A 23,618-nucleotide genomic window follows, 5' to 3' on the forward strand; every position below is an offset into this window, starting at 1 on the left:
AACACGTAATGCCGTTCTATCATTCGATGTTTTGAAAAATTCTTTCAAAACAAATGGTTAGTTTGACGATTTTTACCTGAAGAAGGACCCAGGAGGGGTCTGAAAACGTTAGTAATGTTAAATTTATTCACATTGGTTAAAGGTTTTGGAGGTTTCCTAATATTTAGTAAACTCCGGTGTGTACGTTATCATTTTGCTATATATATATATATATATATAGCATATAATATTTAAAAATAGCATATCTTGCATTAATGAACAAGATATTTCAATAAAATAATGAATTACCTTATAATAAATAAATAGTATTGGCTTTTGTGATTGTATGCTGATACAGCTACATACCAACAGACTGCCGAAATGTTTGTATACATATGCTGATACTTCTATTTGTTATAAGATATAACTGAAGACAGTAGAACAGGCAAATAGCACACAGATCAGCAACAGAGAATGGAGTGATAAACTGGATGTTATTAAAATACCTTTCAAATCACAAAACAACTTTTATTTTGATTCAAATATTTTTGAATAAGAAAATTTAACTTTTGTTGTGATTGAATAAATGGGAAAAACTTCTTTTCTGCTTATTCAATCTAGAATTTTTTATTTGGTTTTTTAGCTTAAAATAAAAATATTTTTCCAAACTTATATTCATTTATAGAATCTTTCAAAAATTCTTAATTCTATTCCTAAAATTTCTTATAGAAATATATCTAAGCATTTTGGAATATCACAATTACCTTTAGAGTTTATTGTACTAATAACATACATCAGAAAGAAGTTGAAATATTCTATCTCTTTAATTTAGAAAAAATATCTTAAAAGAAAGAAAACAGTCTTTAATTAACCATAGAAGTGCTATTTAACTTTATAAGAAAACTAAGGTTTGAATATTTAGAACTCAATTGCTTTTGAGCCTATCTGGCTCATCTTCAAGAGTTTAATTACTGCTAAAAGAACAGTATTAAATGCTAACATTCTAAATAGATTTAGAACATTATATTGCTGTTTTAGATGTAATTAAGCCCTTGAAAATGAGCCAGACAGACTTGAAAGTGCTTGGATTCTAAATATTTAAAAGTTCATTCCAATAAAATGTAGTTTTCTTATAATTTGAGTTTGAATTGGAGTTTTGAAAATTTCACTTATTTATCATTACATTCCTATTATCCTATTTATTATAATCATTCAAAGCATTTAAGGTTTATTCTTGAATGTATTATATACTTATTGTAACCATAGATATTGGGTACATTCCAGTATGAATCACTCTCAGCCAAAACTGATGCACCAGTGAATGATTTAATAAGCTTTTACTGGAATGTCTGGTAATTAACAAGATGGTAGAAGCAAATAGTGCTATATTGGCATTTGCAGATATATTTTGTTAAAACAACTTTGGGTTAAATGGGTAATACAGATGAGTAGTAAAAATGGTGTTAATAATATAACCATTGTGGTATCCATATTGCTCCATCAAGCTCATCATATCCACAGCCTGATGAGTGTGATGTACAGTACATCAGTCACTACACTGGTGAATATTGGAACACATTTTAGTACAATGCAGTTCATCTATGCACTGTTTGATGCATATTGAAATGTGCCCATTGTTATCAGTTATTTAATGTTACAGAATCATTCCAACGTCCCAAAACATGTAAATTAATCATAAAAATAATTAATAAATCATAAAATAATTAAAAAAATATATAACTTTAACATCCTTTTGAAGTTAGAATTTCTATTATTTGTAGTCTAATTTACTTATCTTGTTTAATATTAACAGTCAGTTATTATTATAACTGTAGGGACATCCCAAAATGATTACAATAAGTGGATTCTACTGTTATTAAATTTAGGGTTGATTGAATTAAGAGGAACAGCTTATATAACGTCTTCAGGCAACCATTTAACCACACCATAATATTACTTAGAAGGGAAAGTTAATTTCTCCTTTTATTATTCTTACTCTTACTATTCTTATCAGGGGTGCCCATACATTGGGGCACATGCTTCCATTTGTCATTGGGTTGCCCTTTTCTTAATCTCTAAGGGAGCTCTATGGCTTCATTTCATTTTTAAATTAGTTACTCATTTTTATCACAGAAAACTTTTTTCTGATGACAAAATTAAAGTCTTTGTTATTAACTGAAAATTTGTTCTAGTGGGTTGTGATTGTTCAGTTGAGTCAACAGTGAAAGGGAAGTTGACTTCCATCAGAACTGTCCACAATAATTTACATAACAGTAAAATTATAACATTTTTAAAAAATTGTAGAAAGGCATTGTAAACATGTTTTATTTTTCTCTGAAAAAATTTAAAAAAAGATAATAATAATCAGTTACAACTTAATGTTGTATATAAACAGAAAAAGTTTTGTAAATTGCCACAAGTTTGTATGTAATGAAATTAAATTTCTGTGCTTATAGCTAAAGATATATGATATTGTTATTATTTTTATTAATATTAAGACTTGAATTTTTATTAATAATATATAATACAATTTATAATAATGTTTTATAATACAGATTGCAAATGAATTGAAATCACAGTGCAGAAGTATGGATGTTTATACACAGAAGACAAAGGAATTAATAGAGAAATTGTCTTCTCTGAATAATTTTGACACAGCTTCTCTTGAACAAGAAAAAGATGATTTACTGAAGCAGTGGCATAATTTATCAGATGCAGTTTTAAACAGATATCAAAATTTGGAATCACAAGTAGTATTGTGGAAACAAATAGAAGCTGCAAAAGAAGAAATTATGACTTGGCTGATTGATATTTGTTCTCTAATGAATAACCAATTAGAAAATTTTGCCAACAAGCAAAAAGCTGAAACAGTTTTAGAAAAATATAAGGTTAGTTTTTTTATATAATTAAATAATTTTAAATTAATAAATTTAAATTCAGATTGATTTTTTATAATTAAAATAGCATTAATATTATAACAAACATCGCAAAGCCCAATAAGTACTGTATATAGAAACATCACCAAATGATTGCCTAAATAATCGGGCTATAATTCCGCTAATTTTAAATAATTAATACAAATTACTTTGTATTAATTATTTAAAATTAGCGGAATTATAGCCCAATTATTTAGGCGATAATTTGGTGATGTTTCTATAGCATTAATGCTATCATATTGAATTCTATATTGACAATTCTATTAATGTATAGAAAATATCAAACAAGTACATGTATTTATTTTTATTTGAGATGTATTTTGGACTTTAGGATTATTTTTTGGCCTGTACGGAAATTGAATGGCTTGTCTGGAGTGGAGTGACCTACAATACTTGATTATTAAACAAAGCTTATTCTGACTAAACAATATATATTTTTTAAACTATTAATTTCATATTTTAATCATAACCAAAAATTTTATATTTATTTATTAATTATTTTATAATTCTTAATTATCTTAAAATAGTGTTTATGTATTTACAATTTTTGATACAGTTTATAGATTACAAAATATTTGCCCACATAAGATTCTTGTCAAACAGTTTTGCTTTGAATTCCATTCTAACTCTTAATAGCTCTGTAGTTAATAAATGTATTTTAATTTTTGTTGGAATACATTATTTTGAAATGGTAAAAATAAAATATACAGCAGAACCTCGATTATCCGGATTAATTGAGGATGAAGGTAGTCCGGATAGGAAAAAATTTGGATAATCGAAACAAATACTTTAATTTGTCTTTTAATGATAATACAATACGTTTTCTTTTTGATGACATATCGGTAATATTAAAAGTAAATACTGTATTTAAATTGTGATCAAATTTTCAAGAAACAAACGTTCGTATTGAATTTGGACTACTACTGACTAACGCTAACAGACTACCTATTGTTTAAAAGGCCCTCTGGTGGCGCAAGAAGACGGATTTTATAAAATAAAAAGCAGTTGAAACTGCATTTTTATGAATAAAAATTTGACCAACTATTTATCGTTTTATGACCAGTGAAATTTTTTTGTCGTGTTTGTGGCTTTTAAGTAATGCATAAACCTTCGAAATGTGAGGCCCTTCAGACTGCGAGGCATAGGCGGTGGCCCATGTTGCTCATTCCTTATGTCGCCCTTGGTCATAGAAATGATGTAATTTGAAAATAAAATTATTTATAAATATGTATGTCAAGTTATATTTTTATTACGACGCAAAATATATTTAAGAGTTTACGGCCACTGTGCCGGGTGAGATGTTGTTGAAACAAAAAAAGTTATGCATTCCATCACATACATAAACAGTATCATAATTCACCAAGTGCAAATCAGCAAATTTGTAAAATTTTTGTTTATTTTGAACAATCTGGATAATCGAAAATCCGGATAATAGAGGTTCGGATAATCGAGGTTCTACTGTATATCATTTGTTTGGAAGAAAAGCATTACAACTCAAAAATCATTTTTTTGTTTTTGTTTTTTCATAAAACAATTCCAAAGTAGCTGTAATTTTTCATATAAAATACAGCTATTGTGGAATAAAAAAAATTACAAATAAGCTATTTTTTTATAAAACAAATCATTTACATATATAAACATCTTTCAGAATATTCTAAATTATTTAATATATATTAATTTAATCATAATTATTAAATTTAATAAGAGATGGCACCTAATGCCTACCTGTAGTGCCAAATTATGTAATATATAATCATTAATAGTAGTGGTAAAGTAGTCTGTAAATCTGGCAAACATTTGTCTTATAACAAATTGTTTTATGAAAAAATAAAAATTGGTGATTTTTGGATTGTAATGCTCTTTTTCCAAATGAATGAAATTATGTACTAGGAATATAGTAATTATTGTTGTGTTATTTATAAGTAGACTTTGCATATTTAAAATATGTGAATGTTACAAAGAAAAAAACAATACCTGTTTTTTCCTATATATTAAAAGAATTGTCTATTTGAAGTTTGGAAATACATAAAAAAAAAAGAAAGAAAAAAACTCAAAATTATTTAATTATTTTTATATTTTGTACTCATTAGAATAATAATAAATCTATATCCGTAAATATCAAAAGTAATCAAATATGAATCATACATTTAATGGTTATTTAATTGTTTAAGAAATTGAAAATGTTTATTAGATTATTAAAAAATTTATAATTGATTAATTTTATTAATTTATTATTATTATTTTGGTCAAACTCCATTATTAGTTTTTAAAATATTTGTTTAGTCAAATATATTTTTAGTTTGGTTTAGTCAGTATATTTTCTTTAGCAGCTGATATATGATAACTTCATATTTATTTAAAAACTTTCTATAAAAATAATTGGAAGCATAGAAACAAAAACTTGATTTTTACATTTTAACAAATTTTTAATTTAATTTAACCTATTTTAACTATGTATTTGGATTATGGTGAAAGGAAATGTATTCATATATAATATATTTAAATTATATTATTAAAATACATTAGTTTAACAGTTTAAAAGTGCAAAAAAATTTCCTATTGGTATATTCGTAACAGAACTTGTTAAGTAATTGATTATAACAGAAAATCTGTTCTATAATAATTGCTACAAAAATAACTTTTTAATTAAATTAAAATTTATCTGAATATATATAGTAGATAATAAATCATTGTATATTATTTTGTAAACAGAAATAATACACAAAATTAAACTTTTCAGATAAAAAGTATGTGTTATAATCATGAGTTAAGATTAAAAAAGTAAAATAGCATCACATATAAAAATTTGAAAAGCTAAAGAAATTAATGTGAAATATGAGAGTAATGAATTAATGAAGAAAAAATCCTAAAAAGTTTGTAAGACTAAACTTTGAGTGAAGAAATGTTGGCTAATTGGGGCAAAGTTAGATTTCTAAAATACTTCTTGATTTTTTCTAGGACAGACTCAACTTTTAGATATTTCATTAATTATATTTTAATCAGTTTTTTAATTTGTCTTGGTTAACTGACAGGAAAAAATATTTTACAGTATTTTTATTAAGAATTTTTTATTAGGATGCAATTTCAAAAAAACTGTAGACCTAAAAATTTCTACTGCTGTCTGTCTCTTTGTCCTTTCTTAACCTCAAGGATGGAATTAGATACATGAAAGTTGGATAGGGAAAGCTTAAGGGCAGGAGGCCTCAATTAACTGTATATGAACTTCTAGTTTGCACTGGAACTTGTGTTATTTCAATTAAAAAATATTCTCCTAAAAGCAGTTATATAGATGACTGGTATGACTCTGTTGCTAGCAGGAAAAATATGATGTACAGGAGCAAGACACTACTAATTTTAGGTGGCGAGCAGATATTTTAAATTAAATAAATAAAAAATATGTTTAAAAATTGCAGCTGGCATTGTGATGATGCCACAATAAATAATTGCTCATTTGTTTTAAATTTTAATTGTATTATTGATACTTTGTAACAATGTTAGTTTATATTATTTTGATATTTAAATATGTAGCTAACCTACAAAAAGAAAATTAATATTGTACAGTACCTTAATGATAAAATGAAAAAGTAATTTTTGGATTTTTATACAAATAAAATTACTTTCAGTAAAAATATAGTTAATAAATCATAAAAATATTGTTCGTAGATTTATTTTACAGTAAATACACAGCTGAAGTTCAACAAATTTTGGGAGAAAAAATTTGTAAATATGCAATGAGATAAGATTTTATATACTGTGAATTCCTATATAACGTGCTCCCCTGTAATGCAAATTTATATAACGTGATGAAAAAATTGCGACTTAGTAAAAATTCTAATTTTGCCGTCCAAAGGTGTACATTTTCTTCTTTAACTTCTAGGTCTGATAATGCATGACTTGATAATGCGATTTCCTATAATATAGAACATATCCCCTGTATTGTATGGGACTCTGCTGTAATATAATAATAAAACAAAAAGGTATACCCAATACATATGATTTATAATCCAAGTATATAATTAAATTTGAAAANTGTCAGCCAATTGCAAAAGGAGGCTGCTCACTTGCAAAAGAGGTTACTGTTCTGTTCCATTTCTTATATTCTTGTATAATGTTTAGCACTAGTTATAATAAATCATTGTATATTATTTTGTAAACAGAAATAATACACAAAATTAAACTTTTCAGATAAAAAGTATGTGTTATAATCATGAGTTAAGATTAAAAAAGTAAAATAGCATCACATATAAAAATTTGAAAAGCTAAAGAAATTAATGTGAAATATGAGAGTAATGAATTAATGAAGAAAAAATCCTAAAAAGTTTGTAAGACTAAACTTTGAGTGAAGAAATGTTGGCTAATTGGGGCAAAGTTAGATTTCTAAAATACTTCTTGATTTTTTCTAGGACAGACTCAACTTTTAGATATTTCATTAATTATATTTTAATCAGTTTTTTAATTTGTCTTGGTTAACTGACAGGAAAAAATATTTTACAGTATTTTTATTAAGAATTTTTTATTAGGATGCAATTTCAAAAAAACTGTAGACCTAAAAATTTCTACTGCTGTCTGTCTCTTTGTCCTTTCTTAACCTCAAGGATGGAATTAGATACATGAAAGTTGGATAGGGAAAGCTTAAGGGCAGGAGGCCTCAATTAACTGTATATGAACTTCTAGTTTGCACTGGAACTTGTGTTATTTCAATTAAAAAATATTCTCCTAAAAGCAGTTATATCACAAAAATTCACTATACCTTTAAAATGCAGTCTAGTTTACATCTGTCGAACGTTTTCGGTCTGATTCACAAACCTTCATCAGGATCGAATTATCAATTGAAATATATTTCAAATTTGCATAACGGAGATTCCAAACTGCAGTTATATAGATGACTGGTATGACTCTGTTGCTAGCAGGAAAAATATGATGTACAGGAGCAAGACACTACTAATTTTAGGTGGCGAGCAGATATTTTAAATTAAATAAATAAAAAATATGTTTAAAAATTGCAGCTGGCATTGTGATGATGCCACAATAAATAATTGCTCATTTGTTTTAAATTTTAATTGTATTATTGATACTTTGTAACAATGTTAGTTTATATTATTTTGATATTTAAATATGTAGCTAACCTACAAAAAGAAAATTAATATTGTACAGTACCTTAATGATAAAATGAAAAAGTAATTTTTGGATTTTTATACAAATAAAATTACTTTCAGTAAAAATATAGTTAATAAATCATAAAAATATTGTTCGTAGATTTATTTTACAGTAAATACACAGCTGAAGTTCAACAAATTTTGGGAGAAAAAATTTGTAAATATGCAATGAGATAAGATTTTATATACTGTGAATTCCTATATAACGTGCTCCCCTGTAATGCAAATTTATATAACGTGATGAAAAAATTGCGACTTAGTAAAAATTCTAATTTTGCCGTCCAAAGGTGTACATTTTCTTCTTTAACTTCTAGGTCTGATAATGCATGACTTGATAATGCGATTTCCTATAATATAGAACATATCCCCTGTATTGTATGGGACTCTGCTGTAATATAATAATAAAACAAAAAGGTATACCCAATACATATGATTTATAATCCAAGTATATAATTAAATTTGAAAATAATAATTTGTAAAGATTACACTAGTGGACAAATTAATCACTGAAACAATTTTTATTAAAGAATATTATCACATCATTTTATGGCAATTTCAATGCTCAAATAATTTAATATTTAATTTACTTGTATCTGGAAGAAAAATGGATTGTATAGATATATTAATTGAGTACAGGAAGCTAAATAAATCTGCTTGCATGAGTTTGTTTCTTCTATTAATTCAAGAATTATTTAATCTTGTTGTTTCTGATGTAGCTATTTGTTCAATAGGTCTACTTGGCAATGCATTTACTTAGTCTCACAAACTAAGTACATGCATACCAAAGAATTCCAACATGAACCTTCTTTGACATATATTTTAATTTTAATAGCATATAATTATGTAGTCATGTATTATAATTTTTATCTTATAAAATTATTAATGTAGTTCTCAAATATACATATGTTTAAACACACTATTAAATATAACACATATAAGTACATTAAAATCTTTAAATTATACTTTGCAAATAATTATAATTGGCATTGAAACTCATTGGACAAAGTTTATTTCGCAAATTATTTTCACATTACTGACAATACCCAAATTCCAAAATAAAATATTTAATTAAGTACTTGTTACATTCAAGCTTCTTCAGAATGTATAGAAAGAACAATGAAATATTTAGAATTCCATTGTTCTTTCTTTCATTATGAAGAAGCTTTGAATGTAACAAATGAAAGTGCTTAATTAAATATTTTATTTTGAAATTTGGGTATTGTTGGTAATGTAAAAATAATTTGTGAAACTTAAATTATACTTTAAAATGTTTCAGTTCCAATAACTTAAGTAAATATATTGAATATAATATTTATTATATGCAAATTAATAATTTATTACATTTTAAAATAAAATCCTTAAATACATTGTTTTAATAATTTTATAAATAAATTATTTCAGAGTGAACTTCCTAGTCAACAAAACATGCATTCAGGACTTTTATCTAAAGTTCTAGCTTTAGAAAAATTGAATGATATGCAGCAAATACCTACACTTATATCTCTCAGAAATGTGGTTCAGAATCATTTTGATGAAGCTGAAAAACTTGCTCTTCAGTTGGAAAAGACATTCGGTACAGTATCCACAGAAGAGGAATCAGTTCGTAAAGATGCAGAATGTTTCAGTGATTGGTTGAGGAAAATGAGAGAATCTGTGACAAAATGTGATGATACAACTGGTGACGATGACACAATACTCCACCGTCTCGAAGGATGCAAGGTAGGAACAATTAGTCTACTGTTAAGAGGTTGTTACTCCAGTTTGTTTTTTTCCTATTTTCCTTTTTGAACTTGGCATATTGCCTAATCCAAAATGCATTAGAAGAATTTTAAAATGAAATTAGAGATATAAATTTAATAAAAATGGAAAAATTGACTGATTTTAACTCTTACAGAGATATGAAATTGAAATTAATGATCGTGCACACGACTTGAAAAAAATAGAAACTGGTATTCACGAATTGAAGCATAAACATCCGTCATTGGATGTCAGCCAATTGCAAAAGGAGGCTGCTCACTTGCAAAAGAGGTTACTGTTCTGTTCCATTTCTTATATTCTTGTATAATGTTTAGCACTAGTTAACATCAGCAGCCTTTTCTAATATGAATTTATGTCTTAATATAATCATTTTAAGTATTGTAAGTTTTTAGTTGTGGTTGTTATAGTTTATTTATGTAAATATTTATTTTATTTTTATTTTTCTTTCTGTTTTATTTTTATATTCATTAATAAAACTTATTTTTAACATTTTAATTTATCACATTAACATAAAAGATAAAAATATTCCAGAAGTATATATTTTGAAACATATGAAATTCAAAAATATTTTTATCTTTAAGTTAACATTATATTTATAATTTATACTGAAATTATTGGGTTTTAATGATTTAAAATGTTAAATTTTTCAGATATGAAAAATTAAAAGGACAAGTTAATAAAGTTTCATCTTCACTATTTTCTGTTTTGGATCGTCGATATCAGAGTGCTTTGAATGAATTTCAGAGATGGTTAGCTACATATACTGAAAAGACAGCATGGTGTAATCCAGACTTAGTTGGTGACAGATTTAGCTTGGAAACGAAAATGGCTGCTTTAGAGGTAAAATACATAACAACGTCAGAATAATTTTGTCTATAAAACTTTAAGCACTTTCATAATCAAATTGCTGATTAATCTAATTACTGTATTTTTATTTACAGGAAGTAGAAAATAGTATGGATCAAGGTGAAAAAAAGAAATTGCTTTTAGAAAATACAACTGGTGCAATGTTTCAAGTTATTTCTCCTGAAAGGCATCAAGAAATACAAGTAGAAATTGACCAAGTTAGAGCTGAATGGACTGCATTTAAACAAAAAGTTACAGTTACCAAAGGCCATCTACGACATACATTAGATTTATGGCAGAAATATGATCAGATATATGAAAATCTTGGATCTTGGTTACGAGACATGGAAGCAAGAGTTAAGAGTGAAACTTCTCAACAGCTTGAACTAGATGGATTAGAACAGCAGTTATCTAATATAAAAGTAAATATAAATAAAACTTAATTTTATTGAATTTGAAAAACATTTGATTGAATCTTTAAACCACATTAAATTTATAGTTTATTTAAATTTAAGTTTGCTTAGGAAACCTATTATTTAATCTGATATGCTGTTGTCAGCATTTCTAGGAATATATATTGGCTACATTCCAACTATCACTTAAATATATAAACTGATAAAGTTTTAACTAGATTTTATTTTGTTATGAATTCTATTTTTAAAACTTTATCTTATTTATTTGAAAAACATATTGCTTATAAATTTTAATATAAAATTAATCTAAATTAAAAACGTTTTAATAGTTCTAAATTAAGAAATGAAATAAATGAGGACAGCTGAAAATTTGTTGACTAAAGTTGTTAGTCTGAAAATTTAGGTTACTTGGTAGTGTCAAATTGTCATCCTAGCATAATGACAATCACTAGTTTTTTAATTTAAATTTAAGCACTATATAAATTTGGATTATGAGACTATAGAAAAATTAAAACACATAAAATTATAACCTTTAAGATAAAGTTTGTTTATAAATTTAAATATATTTAATTAATATGATACTTCATGACCTATTTGTCTACTGGAAGAAATTGTTTAATCTGCATATTTAAAATTAATCATTTCTGTTTACAAGGCATTATTCTGGTTAAACACTTGAGCCAGTTTAGTTTAAAAACTATTTATATCTAAAATTTATCATTCTGTTGTATTTCTAGTGAGAATTTGCTACGTGTATTACTACTTTCTAAAAAATATGTTGAAATATATATTATTTTATTATTGTTCTTTTAATATTATGAATACTACTAAAACAATTCTTACTGAGTATAAAATCTATGACAAAGGTCTTGTTTTAATATCTATATTAAATTATATGCTAAATGAATGCTTTCTAATTACAAATAGAACAAAATTAATTATAAATATTGAGCACATATTTCAGTAAAGCTTAATTGTATTAGTTACTTTAATCTAAGATTTATAAATAATAAACACTGTTAAAACACAATATAAATAAATATATAATAATAAAATTTAAAAGAATGAATAGTTGAATTTCATCTATTCAATAACATAAGATTTTTACTTTTAATTACAAAAATTAAAAAGTTTTACAATTTTTTAAGTTCGATTACAATCGTAACCCAAACTGACTAATAAGAAAATATTTTATAATTTATCACAAAATTTGAAAATATTGTCTTAACACTAATAGAAATTATTATAAATTACAAATAAATTTATAATTCATTTATAAGTATTTATTCATATAATGTTAATCTGAATAAATAGTAATTTACTAAAATACATATTGCAATTTTAAGTAGTGCATTTGCAAAATACAATAGTTAAAAAGTAAAGATTAAATAAATATACAATTTATTATAAATAAAATGATTTGTACAAAAAAACAAAAAATTTTATATATATAAACATTTATTTTCCAAATGATGTAAGGAATTTATCCCCTAATCAATTATAAGTTAATTTTTATAAGCAAACATCATTACTAAACCCAATACGTTTAAAGCTATACACCAACAAAATTTCTAACCCGATAATATTCAGCTTTGGTTGGTGTGTAGAGTTAAATTTTATGTATATTGGAATATATCCTTTTAAAGTAATTATAAATTTTGTCTAAATCATAGTTATTTTACACTTTTACCATCCATTGTATTTGCATTGTTTTTCTTTTAATATAAAAAACAAAATTTTTCATGAACTGTAAAAATTAAACAAAAATTTATTATACAAACACTTGCTACTACAAACAAGATAGTAAATAATGTGATGTTAAACAGCTTTTTTTGGCATTCATTATATATTTTCTTCTTCCATCTTCACCTTTTAAATTGTGAACATTTGTAATTCTTTAGCTTAGACATAAATTTTTCATTTTCTGGATAAGTTTATTTATGTGTAGATTTATATCTCTGAGATCATAGAGAGTTTATGCACTGAAGAAAAATTTTTGATAGATGAATTTACATAAATGAATCTTTATTGATAATAAAATGTCTTTTTATAATTTTATTTATAACAGAATAGTAAAATTCATTAGTAGAATCAATCTATTTATATAAGTATTTTGTCACATGAATAAAGTGAATGAAATAAATTTCTTGAACGATGAAATAAAATTTACTCACAATAAACAATTAAAGAATTTTATATCTTTATCTATCTTGATTTGTAATCGAAGACATTATTTTGATAGTTGTTCCAGTCTGTTTAATTTTATTAATATCAGTTTAAATATTAATAAATCTATTTTTAAAGAAAATTTTTGATAAGTAAAGATTTTGTTTTCAATTATTTATAATATATTTTGAAAAATAGTAGTTGAATGATAAGTTATATAAAAAGAAAATTGATGCTGATCAAAGCATCTTGAATTTTTCCTTTGCATGATATGGAAAAATAAATGTTTAAAATAATTATATATATACTCATATTTAATTATTTATTAAAAAGTATGCTGAAGAAAATAATGTAGTTTACTACAGAAACAACTATAGTTCTTTTTTAAATGGTATTATATCCTTCCATTTTTAAATTTGTTTCTTTTATTAATAATCCATTAATTGTTTCACTTAGTTTAAAATTTTTTACTGTTGTATCTCATATTACCAGTAATATTGGAGTCATTCCAACTAGTAGAAGACATTTATTTATTCTCCAAATTTGCAAGAAACCTATTTTATTGGAGTCACAACCAAAACTTCACACTTTCCCAAATACTTTCAGACTGATAAAGTCTATCTTTAGTCTATTACACAATTATAAAACAGTTCTTAAAGCAGAAATTACTTTGTCAGTTCAAAAATAATTACCAAAGTATGATTTTGTGGTTGAGACTCCAATAAAATCAATTAATCAAAAGTTGAAATGTTTTTCTTGATTTTATCAAATTATCATTAATTTATTTTTATTAGTTCAAAGATTTTATGTTAAAAACTAAGATTTCAGGTATATTAGAGAAACTATGAAAATGGTAAAAATTAACTTCTTATGAACTATTATGTTTTGTATATTTTACATGAATTTCATTTTAAGTAAAATCACTAACAAAACCTAATATACTACAGAGAAGTTTGGAAGTGCTAACGTTTTTGCCCATGTTGAATGGGCATTGTCAAGCAAATTAATACCTCAGCTGTTAAAACAATGGGGGATTGCTGTACATGTATGAAGAGGGGAGGTGATGTAAGAAGAGAGAAAGGGAAGGGAAAGAACAGTAAGAATTATAGTTCAAACAAAGACTTCCAAGCTGTGGGGAAGGAGTCAACAAATTAATAGCAAAATTTAATAGTGGTGTTATTGCGAGTGGCCTTATAAATTGCCACCTGCTCAAGATATTTGAGAATGAGTTACCAGGAAGAGTTATGTAAGAGGTGTGCATAGTTGAACTCTACATTGATGTCTGGGTTGAAGGTGAAGGTAACTAATGCTGTGTTGGCCAATTCATTTATGATAGAAGTCTGATTTTTCTTGAGGCAGGTATTTAATGGGTATGTTGTAGCATTTATGTATTCTAAGTGGTGGCTGGAACTATGATTGGTGATTGGGATAGTGTAGATGCTGGTTTCAGGTGCATGTCTGGATGTTCTTTATCATTGCAGAGGAGAGAGGAAATTGAGGGACTTGTATAGAAGGCTAAACAAAAGTTATTTTTCAAATTATGTGATGCTATGATAGGGTCCACTTCACAAAAAAACAAGCTGATGGATACATAATTTTCTGGGTATAGAACCATATGCAGGTAACTATGAAATTGTAATTTTCAGAAATAGGGGTTTGAAAATTGGACCAGCTTTTGATTGCCCACCAAAAATTTGCTCTTTTTGCAACTATTTGGAATTTTACATATCTGTATAAGATGTAGTGTTCCACACTAATTATGTTCCTTCCTTTCCATTTGAGAATTCTCTTCACTCTTTAATTCTATCCCATCTTTCCATTTTGTTTTATGTATTGCCCTTCTTGAAAACCTTTGCAAAGACTGGCAACTGGATTGGATGGAGGGAGCCACATGTGTAGGCAAGGGACACCCTCCAAGGAAGGATATAAAAACCTGTGAGGATGTGAGTGAAGCACTTTTTTCCCCTTATCTTTAGTCTTGGATGTGGTAGAATTGGTTGCTACTTGAGATGGGACATGCATCGAGACCTAGGATCTGAACTAAAGAACCCATTGGAACTGAAAGAAGAACTTGTACTGGCAGAATCTGTCCCTGCAGAATTTGGAAAAAAAAAAAAAAAACTTGCCATAGATGTATATATCAGCCAGACATACTGTTTAAGGACATTATTTTTTCATTCTTTTGTGTTTAAGTGAGTGAAATTAGAAATCCTAACAAACCATACACATTCCATGGATTTGGCTCTCTCCTTCTTCTATGTGATTTCCCTTCTCTATCATCATTTAAGAACGAAGTCCATGTATATTACAAAATTAGTAAGTAAGAAAACCTCTTTTGTTTTTTTTGTTCACGTTAGTCCCCTAAGACCACATGCTATGGGTGACTACAAAGATCTCAAATAAAATGTGTTGAATATAGTAGAAATACTCTATTATTGAAAAACTGCAAAATTTAGAATTAGCCACTCAATGTTCTATATTCATAATTTTAATATAGTGTTTAAAGACTAATTACTCTAAAATCCTTGGCTATAAGCTGTGGCCTGTGCACAAGGGTGTATGCACAATAAATGAAAAACTTAAGCATCATAATGAACCAACTACTATGTGAAGGTATAAGTTGCCAGTGGTAATCAGCAATTGCCAAAAGTGCTTCAGAAGTAGCCAGATATCTCCAAAAGCTTGTCTAAAGTAGTCATAATTATTGTTGACACATTTTTGTTTAAATAGCCTAACTGATATGAAATAAAATTAAGTATGCATATTCTGATCACATTTTGTTGTGCTATAGAAGTAATAATAATTTTAAAGCATTTGAAAATATTGGCAAAACTGACCAGCAAAACAGCATACAATTAAATAATTGTAGAGATTTATATAAATAATGTCATTAATGATGTTGGTTCATTCCCTATTGGTTTTATTCTAGAATTGTACTCTAAAAACTTGGTGTGAATATGAGGGCATCTTATACATGAATAAGTCAACATTCCTTTACAACTTTTGCTTTTGTGACTCATATTTAACGGTAGTCTATAGCCAAGGTTTTAGGGTAATTCTCCATGTGATATAGTTAGAGTAAAACTCTCCATCTTGCTTATATCTAACAGAAATTGATAAAATTACAAACTAATTCTAAATTATTCGTAATAAAAAGAATTAAAGATTACAGTAATATTTAATTTTAATGAAACAGTTGTACTAATTTTAATTTAAAATCATTTATAGACACTGAAACAAGAAATATCAGACAATCAGTCATCTCTCAATGATTTACTTCAATTATCTGAAAATATAAATAAAGAAAGTCCAGAATCAAGAGTGAAGAATCAAGCAGCTCAACTTGTTTCAAGGTTTCAAGTTTTAGAGAGGTCCTTAAAAGTAAGTCATTTTATTAGTTTACAATTAAAATATCTTTCACTTGTAATAATTGACTAAATTCATCATCAATGTTGTTGTCAATGTGTTTTGTTTCATTCTTTCTTGTAATGAAAGATGATATTATTTAATAAAAAATTTAGATAACCTAATTTAGATTCCTAATATACACAATAACTCACAACCAACCAACACCGGTGTGAAAATCTTTAAAAACTGCAAACATTTTCGATGCCCCTCCTGGGCTCTTCTTCAGGCTTAATTTATTTCTTCCGTTGGAACTGGATTCTTTAATTCACAGGTTTTTTAAAAATTTGGAACGTGCCCTGTTTCTGAAAATTCTGAACATGGAAGGAATCCACAAGCTATTTCAAATATCTTTTCTACCAATGGGGATTCAATATGTGCATGTTACATTATTTAAAATTATTTTTTAAATTAAATTACGATTTATTGTCTAGTAAGAATTGCCATGTTGTAGAGAGATTCATTTCTTCTTTAAAATTAATGCATGTGGATTTGCAATCAGCTTTAAAGATTTCAATTGCTTCCAAAGTTCTTAGTTACTCATGATGCTGGGTGGTGCGGATAACATGCGCTTCATTGAAGATAGGTGTAATGTCTGGGTTTGTTGCATATGTAGACAGGGCATATGATTACATTTATTATGGGTGATGTCGGATTTATGCCCTTTTTATTCTTGTGGCTAATGAACGCTTGGTGGAACCGATATAAACTAATGGCCTATCCCATCAGTTGTCTTTTAATGGAATACTGTATACCCCATTAGATTCCTAATAATTTAGATATTTGTTAGGCTGCAATTTAAAAAATTGTAGACATATAAATTCCCATGGTGTCTTTTTTGTCTGTCTGTCCTTCCTTAATCTTGAAAACAGCATGAGATAGATGAAAGTTGAGAAGATATGGAAAGCTTAGTGGTAGGAGGCCCCAATTAACTATATATGAACTTCTGGTTTTGACCGGAAGTCATGTTATTTCAATTCAAAAATTTTTTCATGAAGGGAGTTAGATAGATGATCTGCATGACTCTAATGTTAACAAGAAAAGTATGATGTACAGGGACAAGACATTACTAAAATTGTGATAAAATTGTAACATTGTGACAAAAATTTGAGGTCTGGCATTGTGATGATGTCACAATAAATAATAGCTCGTTTTTTATTATATTTTATATTAGGCTACATATAAATACTACATTGTTTTATTCATATTTTTTCATATTATTGTATTATTCATATTAGTCATTAATTAATGTGTTTAAATTTTAATTATGGCTGCTTATTAACTTTTTAGAAGTCATAAAATAGAATATTTATTCAAATTTTTTTTAAATATAAGAGACATTTTATCTCCATTCTTGGACTGTGTTTCAGTAAAACTTCTTACCATTAAAAACTTAGGAAAACTGGTCATTTCAAGGAGTGGTCTTGTTAAAGGGGAGTTATGAAAATATAATGGATACAGAGCATTTTATGTAGTACTATATCCAGTCATAATACATAGTATTACATAGCTTATAAAGTATTCTAGTGTAACACTTCATAGGCCAACAGCAAAAACTCACTCAAAAACCTTTTAGTGCAGTATATATAACTTATTCTAACGTTTTTGATCATCGGAGAAATAACTTCACAATAAATGAAACTGGAAAGTAATACTAATAAAAACCTCATTCAACTTAGAGCCTTTTAGTATTGTTTAATGATAAACACATGTTTAAAGACAAACATTTTCAATCTAGGCAAGATATTCCTCAGATCTATGTGAAATGGAATGTTTTAATGTAGTTCAAAAAACTAAACTTTCAAATACATAAAATACAAAAATTATGCAGTATATTAACATAACTACAGGAAAAGTACAAGAAAAAGTATAAAAATAAACTTTAAAAAATGTTAAAAATTGATATAACTTGTATATGACGCAATCACTTTATGTGCTTGTATCTTATGTCCTGTACTGTATGTATAGTGTTTTCCAAGCATATGACAGGCATTGATCTTGTTTAAAGTTGATACAGTGGCCTTTGTTCTTCATTTTAAAAATTTCCATGGCCTCCAAGGTTTTTGGAAATTTTTTTGCACTCTGTATTATTTTAGCATTGATTCATAGAACAGAAACCAATTGGGGGTCAGCCGGTACATACATCACTAGTGCCATGCTATAATTAGATTTATTGATGTCATTTTTATGTTCCTTGATTCTTGCTGTTAATGATCTCCTAGTAGCCCTATATAACGTAATTTCTTTTTTCTCCTGCTGTCTGTTATGGGGATTGTGTAAACTCTTGGAGTGTAAAATGCATCTATTGTCTCTTTATCATTGTACAGTAGTCTATATATTGTAGGATATTTTTTAAATATTATCTTTCCCTCTGTAACTTTATTTAACATTTTGTATATATTATATATTATAGAGGGGAGCCCTATACTCTGTAATTGAGTTCTCATTATTCATTTCCTTCTTTGTTGCATTTTTTTTTCTTTTTTCNTAATAATTAATACATTAATTGTAAATTATGAAAAAAGAGACATATTAATAACTATTGTTTTTAGTGATTTTAAATTAATAACATAGTTATAAATATTTTACACTAAACAATAAAAACAAAAATTTTATTCAGATGTGAAACTTGTTATTGAACAATTGAATATACAATTAAATAATTATGAGTAATTGAAGAACAGCTAGAATAAGTGGTGATTTAGAAAAATCTTTATTATCAAAAGTTTTTAAGTCAATTCAATTTCATTGTTTACTTAGAATTGCAAAGTAGAAAGCTTTATAATTAATGTACAAGTAATTATAATTTTATATCCTTACTTTTTCTGGAAATTTAAAATTTCTATTTCTATTTATTCTATAAATTAAAACCTGAAATAATAGCTGTATGTGGAGATATCAAAACTTTTATAGAGGGGAGCCCTATACTCTGTAATTGAGTTCTCATTATTCATTTCCTTCTTTGTTGCATTTTTTTTTCTTTTTTCTTAAGTATTTCTTTCTTAGATCATCTATACAGTATTCTTATGTTTATATCCAAATTGTTTCCCCATGGTTTTGATATATTCCAGCTCCTTATCTCTGTCTTGTATGTTGACACAATGTGTATAGGCTCTTCTTATCCAGGAACTGAAGGGTGCTAATTTGTAGTTCATTGGATTGTATAGTACCCATGGAATTAATTGCAGGCTATATATGGGTTTCTTGTAGATGCTCATATTAATCACCCCTCCTTTAAGCCTAGGCTCTATGTCAGAAAATGTGCATTCTTATCACTTTCTTGTTTTAACTCTAACACGAATCCATATGGTATAAAAATATTGTTGTTGATGAAGTTTACTATGTTAGGCCTTCTTCTCCATATTATTAATAAGTCATCTATATACCTGGCAGACTGATGTTTTCATTGTATTTTGGCAAGACATTATCTTCTATACAATAAAACTTTTTTTAAAATGCTGTGTTGATTAACACTACGTAATAAAACATCCAACGATTGCCTGAAAGATCGGGCTAGAATTTGGCTAACTAAATGATTAATATAAAGTAATTTGTCACTAAAGGTAGATGTTAGGCACTATCTCTTAACTATATTAATAATTATAAATTTTAATAAATTATTAAATAATTTAGAACCTTCTGGAATAAATTAGCCAAATTCTAGCCTGATCTTTCAGCAATCATTAGATGTTTCACTATATACTCATTAGGCTTTAAGATGTTTATTATTTATAACACTATATAGCAAGAACAATAATTTATTAAGATATCACACATAATTCTGTGTACTATACATGAAAATGTAATGTATAGTCTTAAATGTTTGATTTCAAGTAATGTGAAATGGACACATTCTTTTTCTGTTTTAATTTATTTTCTACTTGGTCAAACAAATTTCAAAAATTGCCAAATCCTACCCAAATTTGTTGTCATCAATTATCATTTTATCTATCCCTATTAATTGAAAGATTAAATTCACTGGCTTTGTTATATTATGAAGTTTAACAAGATTAAAGCATAGGCTAACTTGTTGTTGAAAATATTAACAGAAAATTATGTATATTCTCCACAGTATAAGCAAATAAGAGAAAATAAAGACATTGAAGTTAGAAAAACAGATTTAAGATGAATTTTTATACCTAACACAACAGTGAAACATATACAACATTGTACATTGTACATGCCCACGATTTCAATTTCATTATCTTATCTGGAATGATGAAACTGGTGGTTGCCTCAAAGAGAGTATTTCACATGAAGAGATTATGAGTCCAGGTGGTTATTGGTGGATAAAGGAGTGGCTGGCTTAAAGAGAATTAAAAATTCTGTTCTAAGAAAATATAGTCATCTAAAAGGGTGACCATCTGGAGAGGTTTTACTGTATTAATAGTTCTAAAGTAATAAAGCAGAATGGAGATAAGAAAATAAAGAACAATAATATGTTAGGAATGAGAATTTCTATTATATTGATTTCAGTTTATTCTATATTGTTTAAATAAATATTGTTTTTATGATTAAAAAAAAATTGGAATATTAATTAAAGTGTTATTTAATTTTTAATATATTCATGTTTCTCTTTTTTAATGTTCTTTCATTTTAGCTGTTTAATTTTATTTAATATCTTATAATTTGGGTGTAAGTAAAGATTAGAATTTTATTATATTTTAGGAATTTGAAGATAAATTACAAAGTTTACTTCAAACTCAAAAGACATATGAACAGGCAAAAACAGATTTAAAAACTTGGCTAGAAGTAATGAATCAAAGATTAGAAGCTACTTCAGATATCGGAAAAGATAAAAGTATATTGGAAAACAATTTGGAGACATTAAAGGTATTTATTTAAATATAATAATTAATACATTAATTGTAAATTATGAAAAAAGAGACATATTAATAACTATTGTTTTTAGTGATTTTAAATTAATAACATAGTTATAAATATTTTACACTAAACAATAAAAACAAAAATTTTATTCAGATGTGAAACTTGTTATTGAACAATTGAATATACAATTAAATAATTATGAGTAATTGAAGAACAGCTAGAATAAGTGGTGATTTAGAAAAATCTTTATTATCAAAAGTTTTTAAGTCAATTCAATTTCATTGTTTACTTAGAATTGCAAAGTAGAAAGCTTTATAATTAATGTACAAGTAATTATAATTTTATATCCTTACTTTTTCTGGAAATTTAAAATTTCTATTTCTATTTATTCTATAAATTAAAACCTGAAATAATAGCTGTATGTGGAGATATCAAAACTTTAATTTTAAATTTTAAATTAAATCAAATTTTATATTGAAGTTTGAGATCTCTACATATAACTATTGTAAATATCCAATAAGGCAAATTGTGTTTAGTTAAATTGACACTATTAATATATTCATCAACAAATATTAGAAATGTATTTTATTTTGACTTGACGGTCAATAAAACTCATCATGTCATTGAAGATAGAAAATATATATATATAAAATATCTAACTTCTGCCTGTATAACTTAACATTTAAGATCAAATAAGTTATCATTATTCACTGACAACACTTGATAATAGCATCAATTCTATGTATGTTAACAAACAATATAACCCCTTTTCCAAGGTGCCTCTGCAAAATGTCATGATGCAAATTGTCACTAACTCGAAAGTAGCCACCAAATAGCCAATATTTTTTTTTAAATTAAAATTTAACCACAAATAGAAATAGCCACTATTGTTATGTAGTTAATTTGTATATGAATTTGCACATATAATACATTTACAAAAATTCTACTATTTAAACTAGCATTACTGCTATGCTGTAAAACTAATCATATTTTACTAACTTGCTATCATCTCAGTCCACATTAAGTCAAATTTGTGGGACTCTACTGTATACTTAAACAATATCGTTGTTCATCTTCATTCAAAATTTGAGAGCATTCGTGTTATTGTTGGTCACAAAAAAGTGTGACATAAATCATCTAGTCTCTCAGTTAGTGTAATTAAAATTATGGGCTAATTAAAGTAATTTTAACATTTATAAATTGATTATCTTAATATAAAAATATCAGAAACAAAATAAGAATGTTGTTTAATTGCTACTCATTTCCTTGAAATATCCTTTAGTTATAAGCATAAATTTTGGTAAAGAGAACAAATCACACAAGGAACACACCAGTAATTGACTATTCCAACTTTATCATAACAGGAAATGCATTTTGGACCTTCTGTTCTCCTCAGTCCTTTATTACAGATCTATGACTATTTTTTAAAATTATGTTAGTGACCACTGGGTGAATCAAGCTTTATAAAAGTGAAAATAAATGTGAATTTCTATAAGGTTGATCAAAAAGAAATACATAAATAAAATTAAAATAAATCTATGATAAAGTTTAAATTTTTTTTTTTTTTTTAAATTTTATCATAGTTTTACTTTAATAATCAAAGATCTTTAATAAAAGACTGAGGAAGGGCAGAAGACCCAACATGCATTACTTGTTATAATAAAATTGGAATAATCAATTACTGGTATGATTTGTTCTCTCCTACAAAATTTATGCTTATAACTAAAGAAAATAAAAATGATTACATTAAGTGTGAGTAAAACTTTATATTTAATTTAAGTTAAAGTAAAAATTTATACAAATGTACTATGTAAATATAAATTAAATTTATTAAAATAAAAAAATTTAAAAGATACAGGTTGTTTAGGATAAATATAAAAAATAATTTAATGTAAAAAGTAAATGTGTTTATATACTACTAAATGATCAAAAATAGTAAAAAGCATTATTGAGTAGCTATTGAATTCAAATCATAAATTTTTTGAATATCTGTTTTAAAATTGCCAGAATTCAAGATTTTCATGATTTATTCAAATTTATTAACCAGCAGTTACTTTTTATCACTGATAGTAATATTTGTGTTTAATTAATAGAACTTATCCTTATTTGAACATTTTTTTTTCCTTCCTAGA

General features: G+C 26.2%; 1 protein-coding gene across 1 annotated transcript in view; it reads left to right on the forward strand.

The window, feature by feature from the left end:
- Window positions 1-23,618, forward strand: part of LOC111620118 (nesprin-1-like) — a 307,506-nt gene that overhangs the window by 113,541 nt on the left and 170,347 nt on the right. Inside the window, exons 36-42 of the mRNA XM_023361978.1 lie at window positions 2,535-2,867; window positions 9,473-9,790; window positions 9,966-10,099; window positions 10,480-10,669; window positions 10,771-11,097; window positions 16,483-16,635; window positions 21,328-21,492. Coding sequence (XP_023217746.1) covers window positions 2,535-2,867; window positions 9,473-9,790; window positions 9,966-10,099; window positions 10,480-10,669; window positions 10,771-11,097; window positions 16,483-16,635; window positions 21,328-21,492 — 1,620 coding nt within the window. The remainder of the gene's footprint in view (window positions 1-2,534; window positions 2,868-9,472; window positions 9,791-9,965; window positions 10,100-10,479; window positions 10,670-10,770; window positions 11,098-16,482; window positions 16,636-21,327; window positions 21,493-23,618) is intronic.

This window comes from Centruroides sculpturatus, unplaced genomic scaffold (genome assembly GCF_000671375.1).
Source record: "Centruroides sculpturatus isolate CEXI.00-Female unplaced genomic scaffold, Cexi_2.0 scaffold109, whole genome shotgun sequence".
Lineage (NCBI taxonomy): Eukaryota > Metazoa > Arthropoda > Arachnida > Scorpiones > Buthidae > Centruroides > Centruroides sculpturatus.